The following is a 23,381-nucleotide window of genomic DNA, read 5'->3' on the forward strand; positions in this document are numbered from 1 at the left end:
AAATTGAAGAGGACCCAAGGAGAATTGTTTTTCTAATGTTCGAGGAATTTCATAATTCTCTTAGTAAGAGAGTGACTGCCTAACTGCTCATAGCAAGACATAGGTGCTCCTTTAGTTAAGCCAAAATTCCTACGGCAGTTTAGACCAACCATTTGGCTGTCTGAAGAAAATGGAAAATACCTAATAGAAATTTCCTTGCAAAGTGACTTTGTAGGTGAGCAGTGCTAAAACTTCAGGTAGAAGATCTTCACATTGGAAAACACTTGGTAAACTTCAAGTATCAAAAAATATTTTCAGGGGTTGGAGCACTGGCTCAGCAGGTAAGTGCTGGCTGCTCTTCCACAGGATCCGTGTTTGATTCTGAGCACTCACCTGGCTCATTCTAATCCCCTGCCAACTCTCCAGTTCCAGGGACTCAGACACCCTCTTCTGGCCTCCAAGAGCATCAGACACTCCCATGGTACAAGTATATACATGAAGTTACAAAAATACATAAAATTTTTAAAAATTTAGTTTCTAGTATTACTAGAATATTAAAAACAAATTTTATTTTTAAGCTGCACATGGTTCAAGGTGGACAATCTCCACACATAGAAATATAAAAAAATCAGGGCTGTGATATAGCTAAGTGGTAGAGTGCCTATATAGGCTCTTTATATAGAGAGAGTGCCTATATGAACACACATGTATACATACATTTTATGCCAGCAAGGAAGACTGAAACTCCAAATCTGATTTGATGTTTGACTGGGCTTTGATCATTAGAGAATCAGGTCTGAGCAGCATCCCTTTGAAATATCTGCACAGTTAGTTAAACTCATGAATGACTTCTACGGCGGTTTGAATGAGACCTTTCCTATAGGCTCACGTATTTGAACACTTGGTCCCCAGTTGGTGGCGCTGTTTCAGAGTCTGTGGAACCTTTAGTTGATAGAACGTTGCTGAAGGCAGTACACCATGGGGATGTGCCAGCATACAATGTGGCTTGGATCTTGGAAACCTGACTGGAGCTGTGAGAGAATGAAGAAATGTAAGACAGACATGAGAAGCTGGAGTCAAGTGGTCTGTGAGCTCCAAGAGCCATACCTACTACTTCCACAACCAAGATCCATTTATTAGGTTCCACACAGGAGAGGGGTTAGCTAGTCTTGGCAGGAAGTCCTCTGTAGGTGAGCAACCTTAGGCAGTGAACATCCAGGAGGAAGAAGTCACAGTTGTTAGTTTTTGTTTACGCAGTGTTCAGTCTTCCGTAGACACAGGTGCTTAGACCAGAGGGACAAGCCTGACCCATATGGTGAGAGGCTTTGCCAATTCCCATGGGTCTGAGGCCTTGGTACCGCCATGTCTGAGCCTGTGTCATGAGTGCACTCAGGATTGAGTGACATCAGCTACTCAGGACTTCGGCTCCTTGCAGGGCGGGCTCTGAGAGTTTATGGCGTCACCCCACTTCTCGTTTGCTCTTTCTGCTTCCTGTGCATGGATGAAGATGTGATCTCTCCGCTTCCTGTTCTAACCACTGCTGCCACACCTCCCCTGCCAATATAAACTCTCCCTCTGAAACCCTGAGGTCAAATAAACGCTTTCTTCCTTAAGTTGCCTTCGGTCAAGGCGTTTTATCACAGTGACAAAAAGAAACTGATGCAATTCCCAAAGGCAAAGCAGATAACACACGTGTTATAAATATAGCTTATATTTTACTTAAAATTAATTATGAACTATTGGTTAAAATATATTCCTTTGCCCAAAATACAATTTACGTCTAAGAGGCTTGATGAATTATTTAAGTCGTAAATGTAACTAAACATATTCAACAGCAAATGCTTCGTGTTGCCTATATTCAGTGTGCACAGTAATTCTGTAAATTGTCTTAAGGGCATCCTAAAGGTCTGTTTCTATGGTAACCTAAGCATGGGGCTAGGATGAAGATGGGTGGCTGATGAATCTTCACTAGTGCTGTTCTTTCTCATCTTTCCCTGGTTCCATTGTCAGCTGTTCCCTATGAGTCCTCCAAGCATCCTCTCAGGGAAATTGCGAGGCTTTCTTGCCTGTACATAAGTGCTGCCTTCACATTAAGTCGTCTAGCTCATCCCCGTGAGATTTGCAAAGTGACAGGTCTATTTTTTCCCCCACAGCTATTTATACAGAAAGAAGCACTGAGCAGAAAAGACCCCTACGCACATTGTGCTAAACGTGTTCCTAATTTGCCTGTATTTCAGAGCCCTTCAAATCATAGCATAGCATATTTTAGATAGGAAAAGGCCAAGTTGTGAGGGATAATTTTTAAATAGTCCGGTTACTCTTCATTTGTGAGCATCCCTTAAACTTGGTAATATTTCGTAATACACCGGATCAATATGCTTGTCTGTTTATAACCCTTATGCTCCCCAAATAACACACACACACACACACACACACACACACACACACACACACACACACACACACACACACTAAATATATGCAACCAGACAGTCTCCATCTGCAGGCTTCCCATCTGGGGATTCAAATCAACAAGGGCAGAATATTCTGTTTGGTATTTTTAATAACATGCATTTCTCTAATATTGTGTGTTTTCTTTTAAACTCCTAAATATATTCATACTGTTCTAATGGTGGTTTAAAGGTACTGTATGTGCTAACCTCATGACTTCCCTCGGTTTCAGGCGGTTTTGGCTGGCTGGCATGCTTTCTCCGTGTCTTGTAATTGAGATGGTAGACTCACTTGGGTTTGAACTTCAGCTGGAGGTGCAGGGCTTCACTCAGCTCTGCAGTTCGTTATTCCTTTGTCTAAGTCCCACTGCAGGAAGATGGTAAAAATGTTCTCCTGTCTTGGAATGAAGAGATTCAGAGCATTAGATTTATACTCAGGACCCAGAACCATTCCCTTTTTATTTCTTCGAATGGGGGGGGGGAAGTCACGTTTTTCTTTCTTTCTTTTTTCTTATAATTATTTACTTATTTTATGTATGCAAGTACATTGCCACTGTCCTCAGACACACCAGAAGAGGCCATCAGATCCCGTTACAGGTGGTTGTGAGCCACCATGTGGTTGCTGGGAATTGAACTCAGGACCTCTGGAAGAGCAGTCAGTGCTCTTAACCACCAAGCCATCTCTCCAGCCCCCCCTTTATAATTTTTTTTAATTTTTATTTAAAATTTTTTTTTTACTTTTTTCCAATATATGAGCATGCAGTTGCTCAGTGCCATTTTGATTATTCCCACAGAGTTACTTTGCTGTTGTTAAAAAAAAAAAAAAAATCGGGGGTTGGGGATTTAGCTCAGTGGTAGAGTGCCTTGCCTAGCAAGCGCAAGGCCCTGGGTTCGGTCCTCAGCTCAAAAAAAAAAAAATAAATAAAAATAAAAATAAAAATAAAAAAAATCAATTGTGTGTGCCGTGCAAGTCTGTTTGGGCTAATCATTCCTTCTATCTATCTTATGTCAACACTACATTCTCTTGGTTGGTGTAGCTTTAGAGTGAGTCTTAAAATAAGGGGGCTTAAGCCTTCCAACATTGGTTTCTTTCTAAACTGCTTTGGGTATTCGTCCCAATAAATTTTAGAATCTGCTTGCCAGTTTCTATTTTTAAAATCTATACTGGTATTAAGTTTACTATATAGATGATTTTGGAAAAAAATTCCATCGAGTTAGGTTTACTAATTTATGAAAATATTATTTCATTTATTTGTTACCTTCAGATTTTTACCAGATTTTTATAATGGGGAAGATAAGTGATATGCAGGAACAGTTATGATGTTGTTAGGGCTGTATATTTTGCAGGTTCCCAAATAATTTAATTTTATTTTCATCCTAGTGTTTATCAATAAAAACAGAAGTACACCTATAGCGTTTTCTCTGGGGGGGTTATGAGCATCACTTGTGACAATATACGAAGGCCAGAGTCACCACTGTATCCCTACTTCTCCTTTTTGGTTCTGGAAAAGAAAACAAATCTGTGCCTACCTCTGTGGAACCAAGCAGCGCCCTGTTATTTTTTAGCTCTGAGCATGCCGGATAGACTATAATTGACCATGCAACAATTGTATGTCATTTAAGAGAATGTTTTCCTTGTAGGCCAGCTCACAGAAGCCTTGTAATTTACACACAGCTAGACTCCACACGGCTGATAGAGGCCAATGATTAAAGTCCTAACCGATAGTTGTAGAAAAATTTATCTGTTGGACTGTGCTGTTCCCTTATTTCTATCTGTGTGCCTCGAATGGTAGCACAGTCTGTCCTGTATAAAGCCAAGAACAAAAATGTCTTATTGATGCTTAGTAATGCTACAACACCATGGAATAAGCTTCTTTACACAGACCTGCCCCGGAGGGGAGAACAGAGACTTTAAAACAGCAGCTGTCAAAATTCAGTGCACAAGGGAAACCTGAAAATCTGACAGAATGCAAGTTCCCTGGCCCCAGCTCTGGAGACTTCAGACCTGATGGGCGGGGCCCCAGGTTAAGCTCCTTAGGAGTTTCTAAAGTCATTAGCCACATGCATTAGGCTACAAAGTTCACTGTTTGCAGTAAATAAACAAATAAACAAAACACCTTTTTTGGTCGAAGTCTGAGAACCAATGGTCTCTTCTGTAGAATCTGTTGATGGCTCCTGACACATTCCCTCATCCTTCTCCCACTGTCTGTTCACTCACCTGACAAACTACAAGTGCACAGAGATTTAAGAGACAGGGTAAAAAAGGCTCCTTCCCTTGCAACCAGTCACCCAGCTCTCCTCCCTTGCGGAATCTCCCGTTACTATTTCTTATGGATCTTTCCAAAAGTAGTCTAAGCATTTGCAAAGAGAAGTACATATTTTTTTCTACACACACACACACACACACACACACACACACACACACACACACACACACAGTTCTGCACCTAATTTATCCCCACTTTAGCCTTTTACTTGGTGTAAGTGGGAAGTCTTGTATCAGTAGACAGACAATGATCTCATCTTTAAAATATGCTGGAAGGCATTCCATGATATTTATAGGCTGAATTTTATTCAATCTTTTAGTTTAGTTTTTGAGACAAGATGTTACTATGTAGCCTTGGCTAACCAACAACTGGTCCTGCTACCTCAGCCTCCCTGAAGGTGGGAGTACAGGAGTCTACCAGCACACCGAGGTTTAGTTCTAGCCGTTGCTGGCACAATACTACAGCCACCACAGAAGCCTGCTCATTTCACACCCGTATCCTTCCCTCTGTAGGATAAATTCCAAAAGTGGAATCAGGTGAAAATCTACATATGGTCTTATCCTGAGAGATATTGCCAACCTCTCCCCATAGAGGCTATAAAACTCTGATTTGTGTTCATCTGCCAGCCTTCCCGGTAGATTCTATCTTAGAGTTTCACATGGCCTTTTCTTATCAATCTATACAAGGTGGATCGGGTCTCAGTCCCTGAATCACTGTGTCAATAACCTTGAGGTGGGCATCACCCGTCTCCCAGTCAAAAGTTTATTAACCCTAGTGTGCCTTTGTTACTTGCTGTGTGATCTTGGTCCACAAAGTGTGAGTATGCTGCATAGTCTGGTTTATGAACACGATCCCAATCAGTTAACATCAGGGAACGACTTTAACAACGAGTCAACCAAATGAAGAATGCGCATCTCTGCAGGGAATTCTTGCCTAGGCGCCAAGGCTCAGACTAGCAACCAGGGTGAGTAAAATGTTGCCAGGAGAAAGCTGGGACTGGTTCTTCCCTTTGAGAGAGTTGCAACCAAGAAATAAAAATCTAGGAAGAAGGGAACCACTTTCTGTTGAGTCCCGCCCACTCTGCTGTTCTTGGGGGCTCCCGGTGCCCTCCCCTCCCAGGCGGGGCGGGCTCTGAGGCCTCAGCTGTCAAACACAGCGGAGTCCTGGGGCCCAGAGCACAGGGAGGAGGAGGGTGGGTCTGCGGTCGCGTGACCAAACCAGCTGTTAGCAGGGGGCTGGAGAGCCTGGAGTCTGGGGAGCTGGAGCGCCAGCGGTCTTCTGCGCTACTGATGCGGAGGCTGTAACCTAGCTGCCGCAGCGCCCCCAACTCCGCAATCGCAGCATCTGCACCGCTGGACTCGGCTGGAGCCGGCTGCTTGGCAGGTGAGGCCTCAGGCTACGCGGGGAGCGCCGGGGCTCAGGCAACTGCTCTTCCGTTGGGCAGTCACCACATTTCCCATTGCAACTCTAATGTCTCGTTGCCTCCCCTCCCGAGTGTGGACCGGGGAAGGGGAGATCAGAGGTTAGGTGGCCTCGGTCGGGCCCGATTCAAGATCAGGGCCAGAACCTGCTCCTGCTCTCCACCCCGCATCCTTCCCGCACCTCCCTTTCAGTCTTACAACCCGGTGCTGCTTTTCCTGGGCGCCAACTTGCAACGCCCCGGGAAGTGTCTCTGAGCTTTCCTGGGCCCCTGAGCTTCACCCGGCGGCTCCGGTGGTTCCGGGCTCGCCTTACCTCTCTCTGAGAGAGCCTGGCTTCTTCCCGAGTACTGCGCCCGCGGCGCCTGACCAGGCCGCTGCCCTTGGCCGCCCGGCGGAGTCCCTGGATCTGTGGTCATCTCTAAGGGTCAGTGAGCTGGGACCAGGCATTGCTTCGCTCCAGGCCTCACCCCTGCACATTGGAATGAGGGTGGGGTCATGGCAGGTGTCTGGACCCTTGATATCGGTGCACCTCAGTTTACCTCTATTTCCTCGTTTGTTTTTGTTTTTGTTTTTATTTTTTCTGTCCAGGCATAATTATTTAGCAACCACAGTGAGGTCTGCAGGACGAAAGGGACGCTTGAATTTTAGAAAATCGGTTAGAATTTAGGAATAAAAACGTAATTACACCTATTTACATTTAAGGCAACTTATTATTTTCTGTCTCCCAAGCTGACCTGGTAGGGTTCTGTTAAATCGAAGTGTATTTCTGTGTAATCGTAGCTTGTTAAGTGCTTCTTCCTGGTGTGTGTGTGTGTGTGTGTGTGTGTGTGTGTGTGTGTGTGTGTGTGTGTGTGTGTGTGTTTACTGTGCTTCACGCCTGCCTAAATCCTCATCACTTGCTAAGGAAGCCTATGCTAATTCAAAATGGCAGCATGAAAAATCAGGCCAGGCGGAACCCTAGCAGACCACAGCCAAGCACAGCTGCCCCCAGACTTGAGCTGTGGAGAGAAACAGCAGGAGGTAAGGCTCTTCTGTGTATAGGTCGGAGTGTACCAGGAGCTGGTTAAATCCTAGCGAAGCTGCAGAGCTGGGGGAGCAAGAGGGAAGTTTGGGGAGCTACAGCTGTTTTCCCTAACTTGTCGAAAGCTGGTATAAAGCCTAAGTCTAATTTGGTGATTTTCATTAGACCCATTTAAAGTCAACTGTGCACAGCTCACATACTTTCTACCTACAAGTGGCTTTGTAAAGGATGGGTGCACAGTGTAAACACCGGCCGGGAACAGTGCACACAACAAATCCATACAGGCAATGGCTTTGGAAGAGCTGACTTAGCACCGCAGCACCCAGGCACTAGGATTGCAAATTCTTGAAAGGTGACTCATTTCAGGATTTTTTTTTTTTTTTTTCTCATAAGGCAGCTTTTCTTTTCGCTTTTCACTGCAGGGCTGCCAGCCATCTTGTCTTTTAGGAAGGAGGACGCGAGTGAGGAGGCAGGTGCCCTGGGGATAATGGAAAGAGAGGAAGCTTTCTCTGAGGGCTAGGCTAGCAGAGCTGCAAGTAACTGAGCAAGCTTGCCACAGGCGGCATCGAGGTTAAACTGCAGGGGAGATGGACAACTAAGGTCATGCCTATGGCTGAGGCTGACGAAGAGTTTCCTGTTCAGATCTCCACACGCCACCTTTCCATGTCTGAAGGGGAGAGCAGGTTGGCCCTGAATATCTGAGCAAAGGGAAGCAAACTCAGGTGGATTTAAAAACTCAGGTGTTTAAGGGACTACACCTCCCCCTCCCCACGGGCCCATTTAACTGACTGCATGAAGGTGTCCACCTTAGGCTCAGCTCACTTTTTCTGGTGCTGAAACCGCATCTCTACGTAAGGACCACAACTTTAATTATAACCACATCTTTGAAAATCCGGTAGCTTGTCTTGTATTGGTGGACAACTCTTAGCTGAATTTATCTTGCCAAGAAACAGAAGTGGGCACGGCATCTACTTTTATGTAAAAATAATAGACAAGCCCGGGTTGAAGTAACTCCAGGGCTGGTCAGAAGCTGGATTTTCACATAACTTGAATTTTAGTTGTGAATTGGTGGCCCCAGGTCCGGGAGAGCAGAGCCAGGGCCTCTGCATGGGTTAGTGTTCTGTAGGGTGATGAGGGGATGGAAAATCTGCCGTTCTGCTTTCCCAGCCAATTGCCACAGAGAAGAGGGTAGCAGGAGATGGGGAATGGGGTAGACAGGAGCCAGGAATAGAGAGGGATGCCATAGCGAAGGCAGATACAGCCGTGACATGTGCCATCTAAAACTGCTATCTACATTAGAACATGAATGTGAGGACATGTTGAAGAAACCGAAAATAAGTTTTAAAAATGAGCAACCCTAGTCCAGGTCTGGTTTTAATCTCAGCATTCAGGAGGCTAAAGCCTTGGATTTCCATGAGTCTGAGGCCAGCCTGGTCTATACAGCTATGGCTGTCCTGGAGCTTGCTGTGTTTGGCAAGAGGTTCTTGATACTGCTAGTGACACTGGGTATAAAGAGACAGGAGGAGGAGGGGAGAAGGGAGGGGAGGGAGGAGGGGAGGGAGAAGAGAGGGGGAGGGAGGAGGGGGGAGAGGGAGGGGGAGGGGGAAAGGGGAGGGAGGAGGGGGAAGGGGGAGGAAAAGGATGGGAACTAAACAGGAGTGAGTGGTTGACACTGGAAGAGAGCGGACTATTTTGTGGGCATGATCTCAGGGGACTGTTGGTTGCAATCTGCCATTTTGCCACTTCCCTGTACCTGGTGTCTTCTTGGTTCTTTGCTGTTCTTGTTTTACCAGAGGATGATGGTACAATAAACAAGCTTAGAGACATAAAGCCACAAGCAAAGCACAACCCTGAACACTGGGCCTACTTTTTCCTTTAGTCTAGTGAACTGGAGAGTAGTGGGATTCGATGAAAGTATATTCAAGAGAATACAGTCATTTACATTGGAGTATAGATAGATGGGCGTATCCAAGGTGGGGTTTATAGCTTTAAATTACAATGAAGTAAATTAGACATGACAAAACTATTCAGTTACTTTCCTCATTCCCTTGTCAAGACTGAATATTTTCAATTTTTTTTTTTTTTTTTTTTCTTTTTTTCAGGAGCTGGGGACCCGAACCCAGGGCCTTGCGCTTCCTAGGTAAGCGCTCTACCACTGAGCTAAATCCCAGCCCATATTTTCAAATTTTAAAACTTTGTAACCTTTTATGAGAAAATGATACCTTTAGTTACAGTTCTTCAGTTGTGGGTACAATTGCATGTTTTGAGTACATATTTTGACTCTTTACATTTGCTGCTCTAGTATTTCTAGAGTTTGAATATTGATTTTTAGAAGTGGATTTTTCTTATTGATTGATAAAAATTCTTTATACATTAGGAAAGTTAACTTTTTTTGATGAACATTACAAATGTGTGTCCCAATATTATATGTGTAACATTTTGTCATATAAATTTTGAGTTTTGTTATAAATAAGTCAGTAATATTTTCCCATTTCCTATTGATTTTACTTATCTATTTTTGCTGATGTCCTGTGATGGTTAGATTTAATAATCAACTTGACGTAACTTAGAATCAACTGGGAAGAAAGTCTCAATGAAGGATTGTTTGGATTCGGTTTGCCTGTGTAACAATTCTGTGGAAGACTGTCTTGATACTTTGATTGATGTGGGAAGATACAGTCCATTGTGGGTGGCACCATTCCCTAGGTTGGGGTTCTGAACTATGTAAGAATGAAAATATTAAGTTGAACACTAGGCGTACATGCAGTCTATGTGTAACTACCTGTTTCAAGTTTCTACCTTCCCTTTCCCAATGTGACTAGCTATAACCTAGAATCGTTGGTAGAATATAAACCCTTTCTCCTTAAAGTTGTTTTTGTCAGAGTATTTTTGTCACAGTAATTGAGATGAAACTAAAACACTTAGTAGGCTTTTTGTCCTCTATATTACTTTTAAGATGCGTCCAGATGTTTTGTAATTTTATGATGTTGTAAAACAGCTAACAACTTGAATTTTAGTAGCTTATTTTAGATAGAAGCAAGTTGGGGGCCTGGGCATACTTTTCGTTGTCTTCGTAGCCCACAGTCACTGATGTCAGATCATCTAAAACATCCTTTTCCTCAGTTTCAAACAGACTTCCTCACCATGTATGGCCTCATTTCAGGACCCTCCATTCTGTTCTCTTTTGTGTAATGTCAAACCATCTTAATACCAGTTATAATTTTGTAACATAGTTTAATATCACTTAGGACTAGACCCACTTCATTAGTTTTCACTTCTGAGCCTTCTCTGTCAGCCCCCTTTCTTTTGTACATTTTGGAGATGTGCCGGGAACTGAAACAGGGCTCTGAGCACGGACTCCACCACTGAGCTCCCAAGCCCTCAAAGCCCTCAAGATCATTTGAACACACATTCTCCAAAAGCCCCATCCATATGTTGATTGCTGCCATATTGAATCCACAGATTCATTTAGGGAGGATTAATAGCTCTGAGTAGCACTGGGAGTTTCGGAACATACCCTGCCCTTGAGAATTTCTCTACTGTCCACATTAAATCTTATAATTTTATTCACCTCTCACCAGCCACAGCCTAGCACTTCAGCCTCTCCCCAGTCAGAGGCACATCCCTTTACCATTCTGTACACCACACCCCCAGCTCTGTTCTCCATCTGAGCCTTATATGAAGCTTTGCTCTCGGAGGCTCTTAGGCATGCTTTTGCAGTTCCTGTTGGTGCCATCACCAAGGCCACATGCTCCCATTTCCTGTGTAGCAGGTGAGATTCCTGAGGTCCTAGAAGGTAAAAGGGCACAGGTGTGTGTTAATTTATCTGCCTGCCTCTGTTCCCCTGCATCACTCCACATCATCACTCAGGCGGTTAGATAGGTCTTCTGGTCAGGATGACAAGATGATAGCCGAGGCCCTAGGAAAACCTGGGAGAAGGAGGTTGAGGTGACTCCTCCGGTCTTACTGAGTGTGTGCTTGACCTGAATCTCCCTGTACCTGCCCTCCCTATGGTGATGGAGACACTGTGAAAGCTCCCCAGGGATTTGGTCATTGTTGAAATCAGGTTACTCCCTTCCTCTCTGGTCACACACAGCACACCCCTTCTCGGGAAGACAAAGACCTTGAGAACACCTCAGCTTCGTTTCCCCTTCATTTCCCCTGAGCGCAGTGGTTAGATGCTCAAAATATATTTTGCCAATTCCTCTGTCTGAAAATTGCTAATTAAAATGCAGCGATCAAGAGCCATGTATGTTCTTGAGGCCCTTGTGTACTTTCTGATTAGTCTCAGTAGTGACCCAGTGACCTGAAATATTAATGGAATATCTTAAGGTGTCCTTCCTTCTTACTCACTGAAGTAATCAGATTTTAAGGAATCAAAGTGCCGATAAAGGAAAATGACCTCACTATAAAAAAAGTTCAGGCTGCATAACCAGATAAATAAAGTGAAATGTAAGGTTTCTATTTCTGTTACACTCTGAGTTAATCCTTCCAGGTCCCTCTGTCTGTCTGTCTGTCTGTCTGTGGACATACCTGCTATTAATTGGAAAAAAATTGCTAATGATAAAACCCAATAAAAAGCTCCAGCACTAATGGATGATTGCAAGATGTTTTAAATTTCATTTTGCTTGTTGTAAAATAATCTCATTTCACACCAGCAAGATGTGTTTGTACAATAATTATAATTTTATTTCTTCTGTAGAAAGTGGACATTTAAGCCATTTGCTTTACAGCGAGAGGTAAATTATAAGCTTCCACTTTAATAACGACAGGGAGGATTCTTTTAAAGAATAATCCCAGTTTACAGAGTTACAGGTACGTCTCAAATCATGGTAATGGCAAAGATTAGAATAGACAGCGCATTGTTTAGATGGAGAGGAAGACAGATGGTAGGATAGGAAGGTCATGATTCAAAGCAACCTGCCAAATTAGTGGACACAGTGACAGCAGTGTTGGAAATGGGACAGAAGGGGATGAAAGGGCCCTGGAGGTGGCTCTCATCGTTGCTCAGAGTGTGTCCTGTGGAGCATGCTCTTGGCGATGACCACAGGCCTCTGCTCTCTCAAACACACTGGACTCTGTTCTTAAGGTGATCCTTTTCTTGATGGATTTCTTCTTCTTCTTCTTCTTCTTCTTCTTCTTCTTCTTCTTCTTCTTCTTCTTCTTCTTCTTCTTCTTCTTCTTCTTCTTCTTCTTCCTCCTCCTCCTCCTCCTCCTCCTCCTCCTCCTCCTCCTCCTCCTCCTCCTCCCTCCTCCTCCTCCTCCTTCTTCTTCTTTTTTTCAGAGCTGAATTCCAAACCCAGGGCCTTGAGCTTGCTGAGACAAGTGCTCTACCACTGAGCTAAATCCGCCAACCCCTTCTTGATGGATTTTATTCCAAATGATCCACATATAGCTATACAAGGTTGCCGTCATACCCATATTACATGTGAAGAACGTAATATATGCACGCACAGATTCCAGACTGTGGGTCTGTCTGGCTTTCTGAAACAGCCTTAATGTAGCTATAACAGTAATTACCCTGACACTGTATCCCTCACCGGTGTCATTGACATCTTGCGTTCTTTCCCTCCCTCCTTCTCTCCCTCCTCATCCCCTTTGAAAAACGAAAAATTACTTTCCAATCTGCCATGTATAGGAACATCTTCCTTATAATGACCTTGATTTGACTACATTCATCTTATCTCCCTGGCCTGGGTCCTATTAGATTGTTTGTCCACTCCTTCCTGGATTAAATTTAAAAAAAAAGGTTGTATTGAGTTTATTTCTCTTCTTCCCTTCATTTCAGAAGCCCTTTAAAAAGTCATTATCTATTTTTGTTTTGTGTATGTGCATTTGTTTGGTTATGTGTATGAGTTTGTGTATGTTTTGTCTACGTGTATGTCTGTGCACAGAGTGCATGCACTGCCATCAGAGACCGGAGAAGGCATCGGGTTCCACGGAGCTGGAGTTACACACATTTGTGAGCCCCCGTGTGGATGCTGGAAGCTGAACCTGGGTCCTGTGGGGGAGTGGCCAGTGTTCTCTGTAGCTCACCAGTTGCCATCAGAGTCCCTGCCCCACCACAGGGCCACAGTCATTAGCTGCATTTGATGACAAATTATTTAGTTGCAGCTGTTCCATTTAAAACTTTTGTTGTTGCATATTTTTCGTAGTCATGTGGGAAAATGTGGGAAAAATGCTTGAGGAAAATATAGAGTGTTGCCTGTAGCCCCGTGGACTATGGACCACCTCACACCACCCTGCCCACTTCCTTTACATTTCAGCATCTTCTTAGACAACAAGGATTTAAATGCCATATTCACAGTGGTGTGAACTCTTCATTTTAGTAGCTTTTCCCCACATGTATTTCTTCACTTTTGCTGATAGACAATTTTCACATCATAAAAGTTACTTGATTCTTATGCAAGTGGTTGTATTTGAGGAAGAATAAGGCCCTGAATAACATATGCTTTTTGAATCATTGTGTGTGTGTTGCATGTTGTGTGTTTGTATGTATGAACTATATGCATGTAATATATATGGTACATGATACTTTTCCTATAGTGTATGAATATTCCAAGTCAAACTAAAGTCTTTCCTGTTTCAACATTCCTTCTTCAAGGAGTTGTCTGAGACACCGTGGAATTGTAACTTTAGGAGACCATCTTTCTAGTAGATCAGCCCAGTGTAACCTCTCATCTTTTAAGAATTCTAACCATGCACTTTGCTTTTATATTCTTATGTTTTGAACCTTTGAGACAGGGTCTCATCACTGCCACCTCCAACCTGTGATCTTCCTGTCTCAGCCTCCCGAGTGCTGGGATTGCAGGCACGCACCACCGGCCAGGCTTACTTTTGAAATGTTGCTTATTATAGGAAAATTCAAGCATCTGAGAAAGGAAAGGGTGCAGTAGAACAGACCTCACGTTCCTGCCCATCTCCTAGCTCAGCTTTTATCTCAAACACTCCTTTTTCCTCTGAGCCCTTCCTCTTCATCCTGAATTATTTCCTTGTAGCATTTTATATAATATGCATTTTTATAAGACACATGGTTTTTAGATGAGGGTTTTCTTTTTATCTCCTTTCTCTTCCTTCTCAGAGTCTTGCCATATTGACAAGACAGCATGATCTCAAACTTTTAAATGATTCACTCAGCTCAACCTTTCTAGTAACTGGGGCTACTGGTGTTGGCTATTACACCTACATAAGCCATAGGCTTCTAAAAACCATTTGTTTTTAAGTGAAAGCCATCACAGCATCATGATTCTATATAGGACATTAACAACCATTCCCTGATATATCAAGTATCTACCCATTGTCCATGTTAGCCCGGTTGACTTAGAAGGCTTTCGTATGATTTAATTAAGTTAGGATTCAAGTAAGTGGTTCATTGTAATTGCTGGGTGTGTAGTGTGTGTGTGTGTGTGTGTGTGTGTGTGTGTGTGTGTGTGTGTGTGTGTGTGTTCCATGAGTAAATAGCATGCACTTTGGAATAGGAGTCTATCTGAAGATCAGGGTACCATCCGCTGGTAGGATTAGTACCATCAGCAAGGAAGAGTAGGAGACAGGAAGTAAGCGTCTATTGAGTGCCCCCTGTATGCAACCACAGTGCTAGCTATTTTCTATGACGTCTTTCACAAACCTGTGTGCTACGCTGTGTATAGGGATTGTTTCCGTTTCCAAATGACACTGTTGAGAATTAGTCGGTGGAGTCAGGAACAGGATCTGTGTGTCTCTACAGCATATCTGTCTCATGTCCTGGTGCACACGGGCATTCAGGGCTGGGCAGACCTTGGGAAAGAATACAGTTGTATACATCTCATCCTCCTGATCTTCTGACAGGCCCAGACTGGGGATGGAGGGATGGAGGGATGGAGGGATGGAGGAGGAGCTTGCAGTCTGCCTCTCCCACCCAGTTCCAGTCTTAGAAAGTGAATACAGAAAGTGAATAGGTCTTGCCAGACCTTGAGTTGTCAGGCCAAACATCTGAATGTCTGTCTTAAAATGTTAGCTATAAATTCAAGATTCTAAAGGGCAATCAATATCCAGCCCAAACCAACGAGTCTGCAGGCCTATATTATCCTTCTGGGAAGCATGTTAGCTGAAGACTGGCTCAAAAGACCCAGTAGTTAACTGTTGGGGGCAGATGTTCCCAGAGGCGCTGTTTAAGCTCTGGCAAGTCTCCTCTAGCTCTTACTAAGTTGGGAAGAGTTCACGACCTCTAATTATCTCCTAGAGGGCCGGGCTGAGATTAAGGTGAGTTGGCTCATAGCCTGCTACTGTTACACTGTGTAGTTCGTGTCCAGAATATTCACCCACTCCCCTATTAAATGAAGACTTGGTTCTCAGCCTGTGGCACTACTGAGATAATGGCATTTTTAAGGGTGGGCCTAGAGGGGAGTTATGGGTCACTGGGGATATGTGTCCTTCACGCAACAACCCCTTCCTCTCTTTCTTCGGGTTTCAATCAGGAGTAGGCAGCACTGCCTGCTATAGCCTCATCGTGGACCCAGAAGCTGTGGGGTCTGCAGTCCATGAACCAGAGCCTCCCGAGTTGGTTGATGGTGAGCAAGAGTAGCCCCTCTATTGTTGTAAAGTTGGAGAGCTAACACACTTAGTTATCACCTTCTACGGCTTCAATCAAAGCCATGGCTACTAGGATCAGGTACCCCCCTGACTGGAGTTTTATGCTCTAGTCTCCCAAACTCCAAAGGAACGTGTAAATGCTATCTTAGGCCGAGCTCGCTGAGTCTCAGATAGCTCACACTTCAATTTTTAGGCAACTCTTTTCCCAGGCTTCTTCATCATCCCTTCCTTTTTTGGTAGCAAAGCTACAACAGAAGACTTAATTTATACATGAGTGTCATTTGTCCCATTTCCAATTCACCAGGAATGTCAATAATTTTAAAGGCGAATTCGTCAATCGATAAAAATCACTCCTTCGCTTCCCTAGAAAGTACTGTTTCCTGGGCTTTGAAGTCCAAGTTCCTCGGAGAGTGGAGAGGAGGGAAGACCTGTTGGCTACTGATTCTCATTCTTTGTATAAGGAAGGACAGTTTGCACGATTATATTCACAGCAGCTAACGAGCTATCGTTCACACACGCAGCCATTTCCTTCCTCTCCAGTAACTCGAGGCTCTCTGGCTATTGGCTGAGGTGGCTGATGAGGGTCGCTCTAGCTTGGTGGAGAGAAAGGGCCATGGCAGTTTGGCAACCACACAAAGAACCCCCTACCCAGGCTCAGGGCATTCATGTTTTCAGTAACTCCTCCCGGAGCTTGAGAACAAAGCCCTTTTCTCCCATGCAGCTTCCTCCCTCCTTGTCTAGACATTCTGCCACGGTTTCCTAGTTACAGGAGCACAGACTCCAGCCCCCATGCCTGCAGACCAGCCTCTTGCCACCAGGCACAGGGTGACTGCTGGTGGATGTAGCAGTCCTGAAGGAGCCCCAGGAGAGTTATCCCAGAGGAAGTCATGAGTCCTGAGGAGGTCCCTGGGGTTAGGGGCTGGGCCCAGGGCTTCTTTGCTTAGCCATGGCAGCAGATCTGGAGCGGTACTGGGAATGGAAGAGCTCTATATGCACAGATTTAGCTTTAAATTAGTAACTGTGATAAAACATACACGCAGTGACCATTTCGGTCATTCCCGATCGTATAGATGGGTAGCGTTAAGTACATCCACTCTGCTGGATGACCAGTATCCAGGATTTCCATCTTGTCAATGCAAGCTCTCTTGTTTCCTCCTTTGCTCGAACCCTGCCATCCCTGTTCTATTTTCTGTTTCTAGGTGTCTGGCTGTTCTAGTTCCTGTGTGGAACAGAAGTCACATAGTACAGATGGGACACACCGCATCTGCTATTGTGGTTTGAATGTGGACTATTCCACAGCTACTAGTGTGTTTGAATGCTTGGTCCCTAAGGAGGACAGGCCTGAAGGTGGGGCATAGTTGGAGGAAGTGGGTCCCTGGAAGCAGACTGTACTTACTGTCTACTCTGTGTCCTGACTGAGAACCCAGTGTGACCAGCTGTGTGACCAGCTGCATGTTCCTGTCAGCACGTCTTTCCCTTCATGATGGACTATGACCCGAAATAAATCCTTTCCCCCTTAAGTTGTCTCTTGTCGAGTTTAAGTCACACAATGAGAAAAGCAACCATTATATTTAAGCTTGCAACTTTTCATGTCTCTAAGAATAGAGAATTTCACGTCTGGCTTAACATGATGGGCCAATCAAGACAGCACATCAAACATGTATAAAATTACCGCCCCAGGCTGTGTGTATAGAAAATGTCACACATTTTGCATTTTAAGTTTGGGTCCTTCCCCAAAGTATTTTGTCATGTGTGCATGACCAGCAATATGAAAATAATCCGAAGTCTGAAACATTGGGCAAAGGGAAACGTGTATTTGTGTTTTTTTCTGATTAGTGTATTCATTACCACATCGTTGGCTGCTGAATCTTAAATTAATTTAAAAATGGAGCCCCTTGGTTTCACTAAACACATTTCAAGCACTTGTTAGCCTCACTTGGCCACTACTCGCGGCCCAGACAGAGGCTTCCAACTGTTCACAAAGCACTAAGCGGACAGAAAGCTGCTGGCTTACTGGTGGGGGGTGCGAGAAGACATCTCGGATATTTTTTCGTACTGTGCCGGCTAAGAAATAATCAGACTTCCTTTCTCTACCTGTCACTCGGCATCTGCGTGTTCCTGAATGAGATACTTATCTCAGCTTCCTGTCTTTTAATGGCCCCTCTCCTCCAGTGCACGGCCAGCCATTAAATAATTAATTAAAGAATTTTCTCTTAGGGAACCTAGAGAGCACAAACGCACTCTAGAATGTTCCCAGCGTAGACTTGGGAGGTGCCTGTTTAGCATCGCCATTGATGGGAGTTAAATTAGAGTGTTTCATTAATTGGAACTGAATTGCTAACCTGGCAAGAATCCTAATGAGCTTGCGCCACAAAGCAGCCGTATGCACAGGCCTACCCCTCTGCCTGCCGCTCTTAAGACTTTTTTCCTTGAGACCCACAGCGAGTGTGGAATGCGATGTCAATCCGGTCTGTGCGGGTGTATACAGCCCTACTTTGCCTATGGCGGTAGTGGCCCTTACTCTGTGAGAGGCATGTATTCCACGGTCACCCACAAGAGGACCGAAGCCATGGGTTAGGAAAGTGCTGTCTTGGTGGCAGTGTCTCTACCACCACTGAGTGACCCCTCCCCCCTCACACATGCACACAACGTTTCTTTCTTTTGAGATTATAATTAGAACATGTCTCCCTTCCCTTTCCCCCCTCCGATCCTTCCCATGTGGTCCTCCCTGCTCCTGTTCAAAGTCATGGCCTCTGTTTTCACTAATTGTTCTTGCATGTATATATGTATTACATGTACATATATTCCCAAATATGACCTGTTGAGTCCATGTAATGTTACTTGTATGTTTATTTTCAGGGCTGATCATTTGGCACTGGACAGCCAGTTGATGTGCTCCTCCCTGGAGGACCATGTCTCCTGCTCCCAGCTTTACTCACTGATACAGTGTCGAGGCTTCCTTCCCCCACCTCACTGTACCCCCCACTATACCCTCCAAACACACACACACACACACACACACACACACACACACACACACACACACACTGGGTTAGGAAGCCATGCCTGCTCAGGGGAGATGGGTGGAAGTTGGAAGGAAAAAAAAAAATGAAGGCATCAAAGATCTCCAAAGAGAGGAAGTAAAAACAACATTTGGGGTTACGATGATACTGTCTTCCTGGTGGATTCTGCCTTACCACCATGATATTCACATCGAGATAAAAAGAATATTGACCCTGAATGTCAGCTTGGAAACCCTCTTCAGAGTTCCTGTAACCAGGCCGGCTTCCACAAGCATCCTGCTAGTCTTTGCTAATGGTAGGCGGTTTGCTGTTTTTGTTTATTTGTTTGTTTTATTTAGAGGCAGGGTTTCACTATCTGGTCCTGGCCGACTTAGAATTTGTTATGTAGACTCCACTGGCCTTCAACTCACAAACCTCCTCCTTGCTTCAGAGTGCTAGGACTAAGGGGTGTCTGCTATGGTGCCCTACAACTGGTAACTAATGCAGTTTTGGTGGCTGATCAAATATTTAGTCACTGGGCTAAATGGTCATGTTTTCAAAGTACTTTGGAACTAGCAGAAACCTGGGAGATGGTGTGGCCACTGCACCCAATAGAGTTCTTAGACAGCTCATGCGGCAGCTGGAATGTAAATTGTTAAGCTTTTTTTTTTCTTTTTAAAAATAAAGCTGACAATTCAGTTCTGTGGCCAAACTGAACATACTCCAGTGACTGCATAAGGCTAGAGGTCAGCACACTAGAGTGAGGAGACGTGAGGGCTAGTGGTCAGCACAGTAGAGTGAGGAGACGTTAGGGCTAGTGGTCAGCACACTAGAGTGAGGAGATGCGGCATTTCCACTGTCAGCTGGTCCAGGAGTCTTGCTGAGTTCTCTCTGAGGCAAGTAGATTGGACTTAGGCAAATTAAGTTGACGCTTACCTCAGCTGACGGTTGTGAGGTAGTTTACTAGCTCTTCTAGTCACACACACACACACACACACACACACACACACGCACACACACAAAGGAAAGGGGTTAGGGGATGAAAGAGAAGTATTGACTGATCGATCGCACCACTGTCTAGCATTCCCGCTTATCCAAGAAACCCAATGAAAAAGCCACAGTCGTTGATTCCGACCTCCCTGGGCTTCTCTGGTCTGTGTTCTCCTCATGTTTACTTGAATGAACAGCCCAGGTGACTTGCTGAGCAAGCAGAAGCCCTTGGTGAAACACTAGGTGCTTCCTAAAAACCCCTTGGGTTTTATGTATTCTGCAAATACCTCTTATAAAGGAAAGGCCTGTGCTTGGTGTAGCCTGTGCATAGAATTGCTAAGGTAGTTTCTAAATACGGAGACTTGATAGCTGTCGCAGGTGTGAATGAAGTTGGCCAATTTTGACTGGCTTGCTGGGGGTGGTGGTGGTGCTCTATTTTAAAAGTCAACCCCAAGATATCTTCTATCTTCCCCGATATTTATAAAATATGTCTTCTGGGTCATCTAATTTGACACCTGTAAGGAGAAGTATGTGAGCTGAGACAAAATATTTATGGAAGAGGCTCAGGGAGGTAGAGGAACTTGCCTGCGGTCACACAGCTGGTAGCTGGCAGAGTTGGGCTTTGAGTCAGCCTAGAGCAGTGGCCCTCTACCTTTCTAATGCTGAGGACTTTAAATCCAGTTCCTCGTGTTGCGCTGACCCTCAACCATAAAATTATTTTCATTGCTATATCTGTAATTTTGCTATTTTATGAATCATAATGTAAATATCTGTGTTTTCCCATAGTCTTAGGTGACTCCTGTGAAAGGATCATTTGATGCCCAAAGGGGTCATGACCCTCAGGGCAGAACCATTGCTGTATAAAATGGACTCATCGAGTTGGAGAAGGGACCACAGTAGTTGGGTGGCATGGGACCGGCCCTCAAGGACTTGCTGGTTGCCTGCTTGCCTTCCTTCCTTCCTTCCTTCCTTCCTTCCTTCCTTCCTTCCTTCCTTCCTTCCTTCCTCCCTCCCTCCCTCCCTCCCTCCCTCCCTCCCTCTGTCTCTCCCTCCCTCCTTCCTTTCTTTATTGAAAGCAGATGAAGATATATAGTTACGAGCAACTCATTTTTGTTATGCTAGACCGAGCCGAATGTGTTAGTGCTCATGGATGGTGACTAACTGGCGGGGTCCTTTCTAGAGCAGGCCTCTTTCCCGTTCTCCAACACCCTGGGCCTTTGCTCTGTCCCTTCCTCCACTCCTGCTCTGTCCCTGCTTCCTGTAGAGCTGTAACTCTAATGGCTTCTGCTCAAGTTCAAAGAGCTTTCCAACTCTATGACCACGTCACACCTCTCACCTCTCTTAAAAGTCGGTTCTCTGCTTTTGAAGTGACAAGCACAGTCTGGAACACCTCTACAATCACCACATTGTCAGCAGCTTTGAATCAGGTCACCATATGCAAAAGGACTAAGGGAAAAGGCTCTCGAACCAGGTGCAGGGTCATCACAAAGGAGATACTCGTAGACAGAAACTTCCGTTTGTAGAACGTTAGAAGACAAGATGGTGCTTGTTTATTGAGAATACACTGTGCATAAGCTAGGTTGTGGATCCAGGTTTGCAGTGGCGTGCTAAAGAGACCCGGTCCTCACTGTTATCTTGTGGGGCCTTCGGATGGAGAGACCATTGATCGTTGCTACTGAGATGATCACAGAGGTGTTTCAGACTGATTGTCACTTCAAAAGCAAAGGATGAGTTTTTATGAGAGGAGTAACATAGCTACTCGAACTGGAATGGTGTTCAAACGAGCGGAAGCTGTTAGAGTTACAGCTACACAGACAGCAGGGAGAGAGTTGGGTTGAGGTGGGAGCAGAGCAAAGGCCTAGGGTGTTGGAGAACCGGAAAGGGGCCTGCGTGTTGCTGACGATGGAGGGCGGGGTGAGGCTGAGGCAGGGAGACGCAGGCTGATTAGCCTTCATTTACCAGGCCTTTGTTTTAAAAGCTGTCATCAGCCTTCAAAGTGTCTAAAGCAGAGATTACACTGTTGAATGCATTCTTAAAAAATTGCTCTGGCAGCAATGTGGATGTTTGAAGCAGGAAATGATTGTTTTTTTGTTTTTTTAAGTTCTTGGCTGGAGATGGTGGTGCACAGGGGCAGCAGTTGGGATGAAAGGGAATGGCTAATTCCCAGAGGGATGTAGGAGATGGTGAAGCAGCCAGAAAGGATGGCTTCCGAATGCTGGTGCTTTAATGGGATGGATGGTGGAGCTGGCCTTCAGGTCTGGAACTTCGAGAAAAGGCTCATCTTGAGAAAGTTCAGCCTTGGACATCAGAGAGGTAGCCGGGTAGAGGGCTTGGAAACTCAAGTTGAGAACTGAGCTGGGCTTAGCTGTCAAAGGTATTGGTGTAAGGAATGCCTGGGCATATGTGAACCCCACCCCTGCCCAGGGAGAAGAGAGCAAGCCAGTCCAGACACCAACAGAGAGGTAGAGGAACACCTGAAGCACTGGCATATTATGCCGCTGTGGCTGAGTAAAAATGGTTTTAAAAGAGTGTCCCCACCTTTTCTATCTCTAAATCATTTTCCTTATAATGCCCAAATTGATTAAATGGTGGCCCCCATGCACCTCTGGTCCAAGGGAAAGTTGGCTCACTGCATCATTGTTAGTTCTAGATGTGTGGTTTCAGACAGCTGAGTGTCAGAAATTACAAAGGGGAATTACATTCAAACTAAGCGCACACGGGCTATTTCATCTTGTTATTCCCCAAACAATATAGTATATGAATTATTTATGTAGCATTTACACTGTGTTAGTCATTCTAAACAATCTAGAGATGATTTGAAGCCTACAGGAAATGTATATAGGTTGCAAATACTTTTATAGGAGGGCCTGGGTGTCTCTGCAGGGTCCTGGCATCGATCTCCTGTGAACACCAAGAGATGACTGTATATTACTTATTCATGTGATTGTGTGTGTGATTGTGTGTGTGATTGTGTGTGTGTGTGTGTGTGTGGTGCGATACCAGGAACAATAACCTCTTTTGCTCTCTCCTATGTCACTGACCCTTTTTGGCCGCCACTATGGCCTGCTGCCAATTTGAGTTTACTTAACCCAGGAAGGACTGAGCCTGTGTGGTCTCTGCAACTGTGCAGTTCTACATCAGACTCCCCAGGCTGATGGCAGCGGGGTACTGTTCTGAGTTAACGGCAGGCAGGTCGATCGTTAGCCTGTGGTAGGTGCTGGTGTGTGAGTCAAGCACCCGGAGCTGAAGGGTGCCCTTGTCTAGCCCGCTGCCACAGCCCTCACTGCTGTTCTTTTTGCAGGATGTCTGGTGCGCCTCCGAGTTACTCCTTTGTGGCTTTGCCACCTCGAGCCAAGGATGGTCTGGTGGTGTTTGGGAAAAATTCAGCGCGGCCCAGAGATGAAGTGCAGGAGGTCGTGTACTTCCCAGCTGTTGACCATGAAGCTGAGAGCAAAGTTGAGGTAAGCGATAAGAGGTGGTCCCTCTGATCCTTCAAATGTCTTCCTCTGGCTTCACCTTAAGCACCAGCTTTTCCCCAGAAGCCTGCGTACCGTTCAGACAGTCCTGTCATTTCCACTACTGACGCTTTTCATGCAGATGTGCTCAGAGCCTTAACAACAAGGGCACCGGGAGAATTCTGTGTTCACAATTGTCTTATGGTTAAGGAAAAATATTTACCACAA

The 23,381-nt window shown here is 44.9% G+C and overlaps 1 protein-coding gene across 2 annotated transcripts in view; it reads left to right on the forward strand.

Moving 5' to 3' along the window:
• The first annotated feature begins 5,838 nt into the window (after positions 1-5,838).
• Positions 5,839-23,381, forward strand: part of Scrn1 (secernin 1) — a 63,177-nt gene continuing 45,634 nt past the window's right edge. Inside the window, exons 1-2 of one of the 2 annotated variants that reach the window (XM_032906461.1) lie at positions 5,839-6,079; positions 23,000-23,159. In XM_032906461.1, the coding sequence (XP_032762352.1) occupies positions 23,001-23,159 (159 nt within the window). In that variant the 5' untranslated portion in view covers positions 5,839-6,079; position 23,000. Of the gene's footprint in view, positions 6,080-7,014; positions 7,138-22,999; positions 23,160-23,381 lie in introns of those variants that run through there. The other variant, XM_032906462.1, reaches the window with a different exon arrangement.

Source organism: Rattus rattus, chromosome 6 (assembly GCF_011064425.1).
Source record: "Rattus rattus isolate New Zealand chromosome 6, Rrattus_CSIRO_v1, whole genome shotgun sequence".
In the NCBI taxonomy this organism is placed as follows: domain Eukaryota; kingdom Metazoa; phylum Chordata; class Mammalia; order Rodentia; family Muridae; genus Rattus; species Rattus rattus.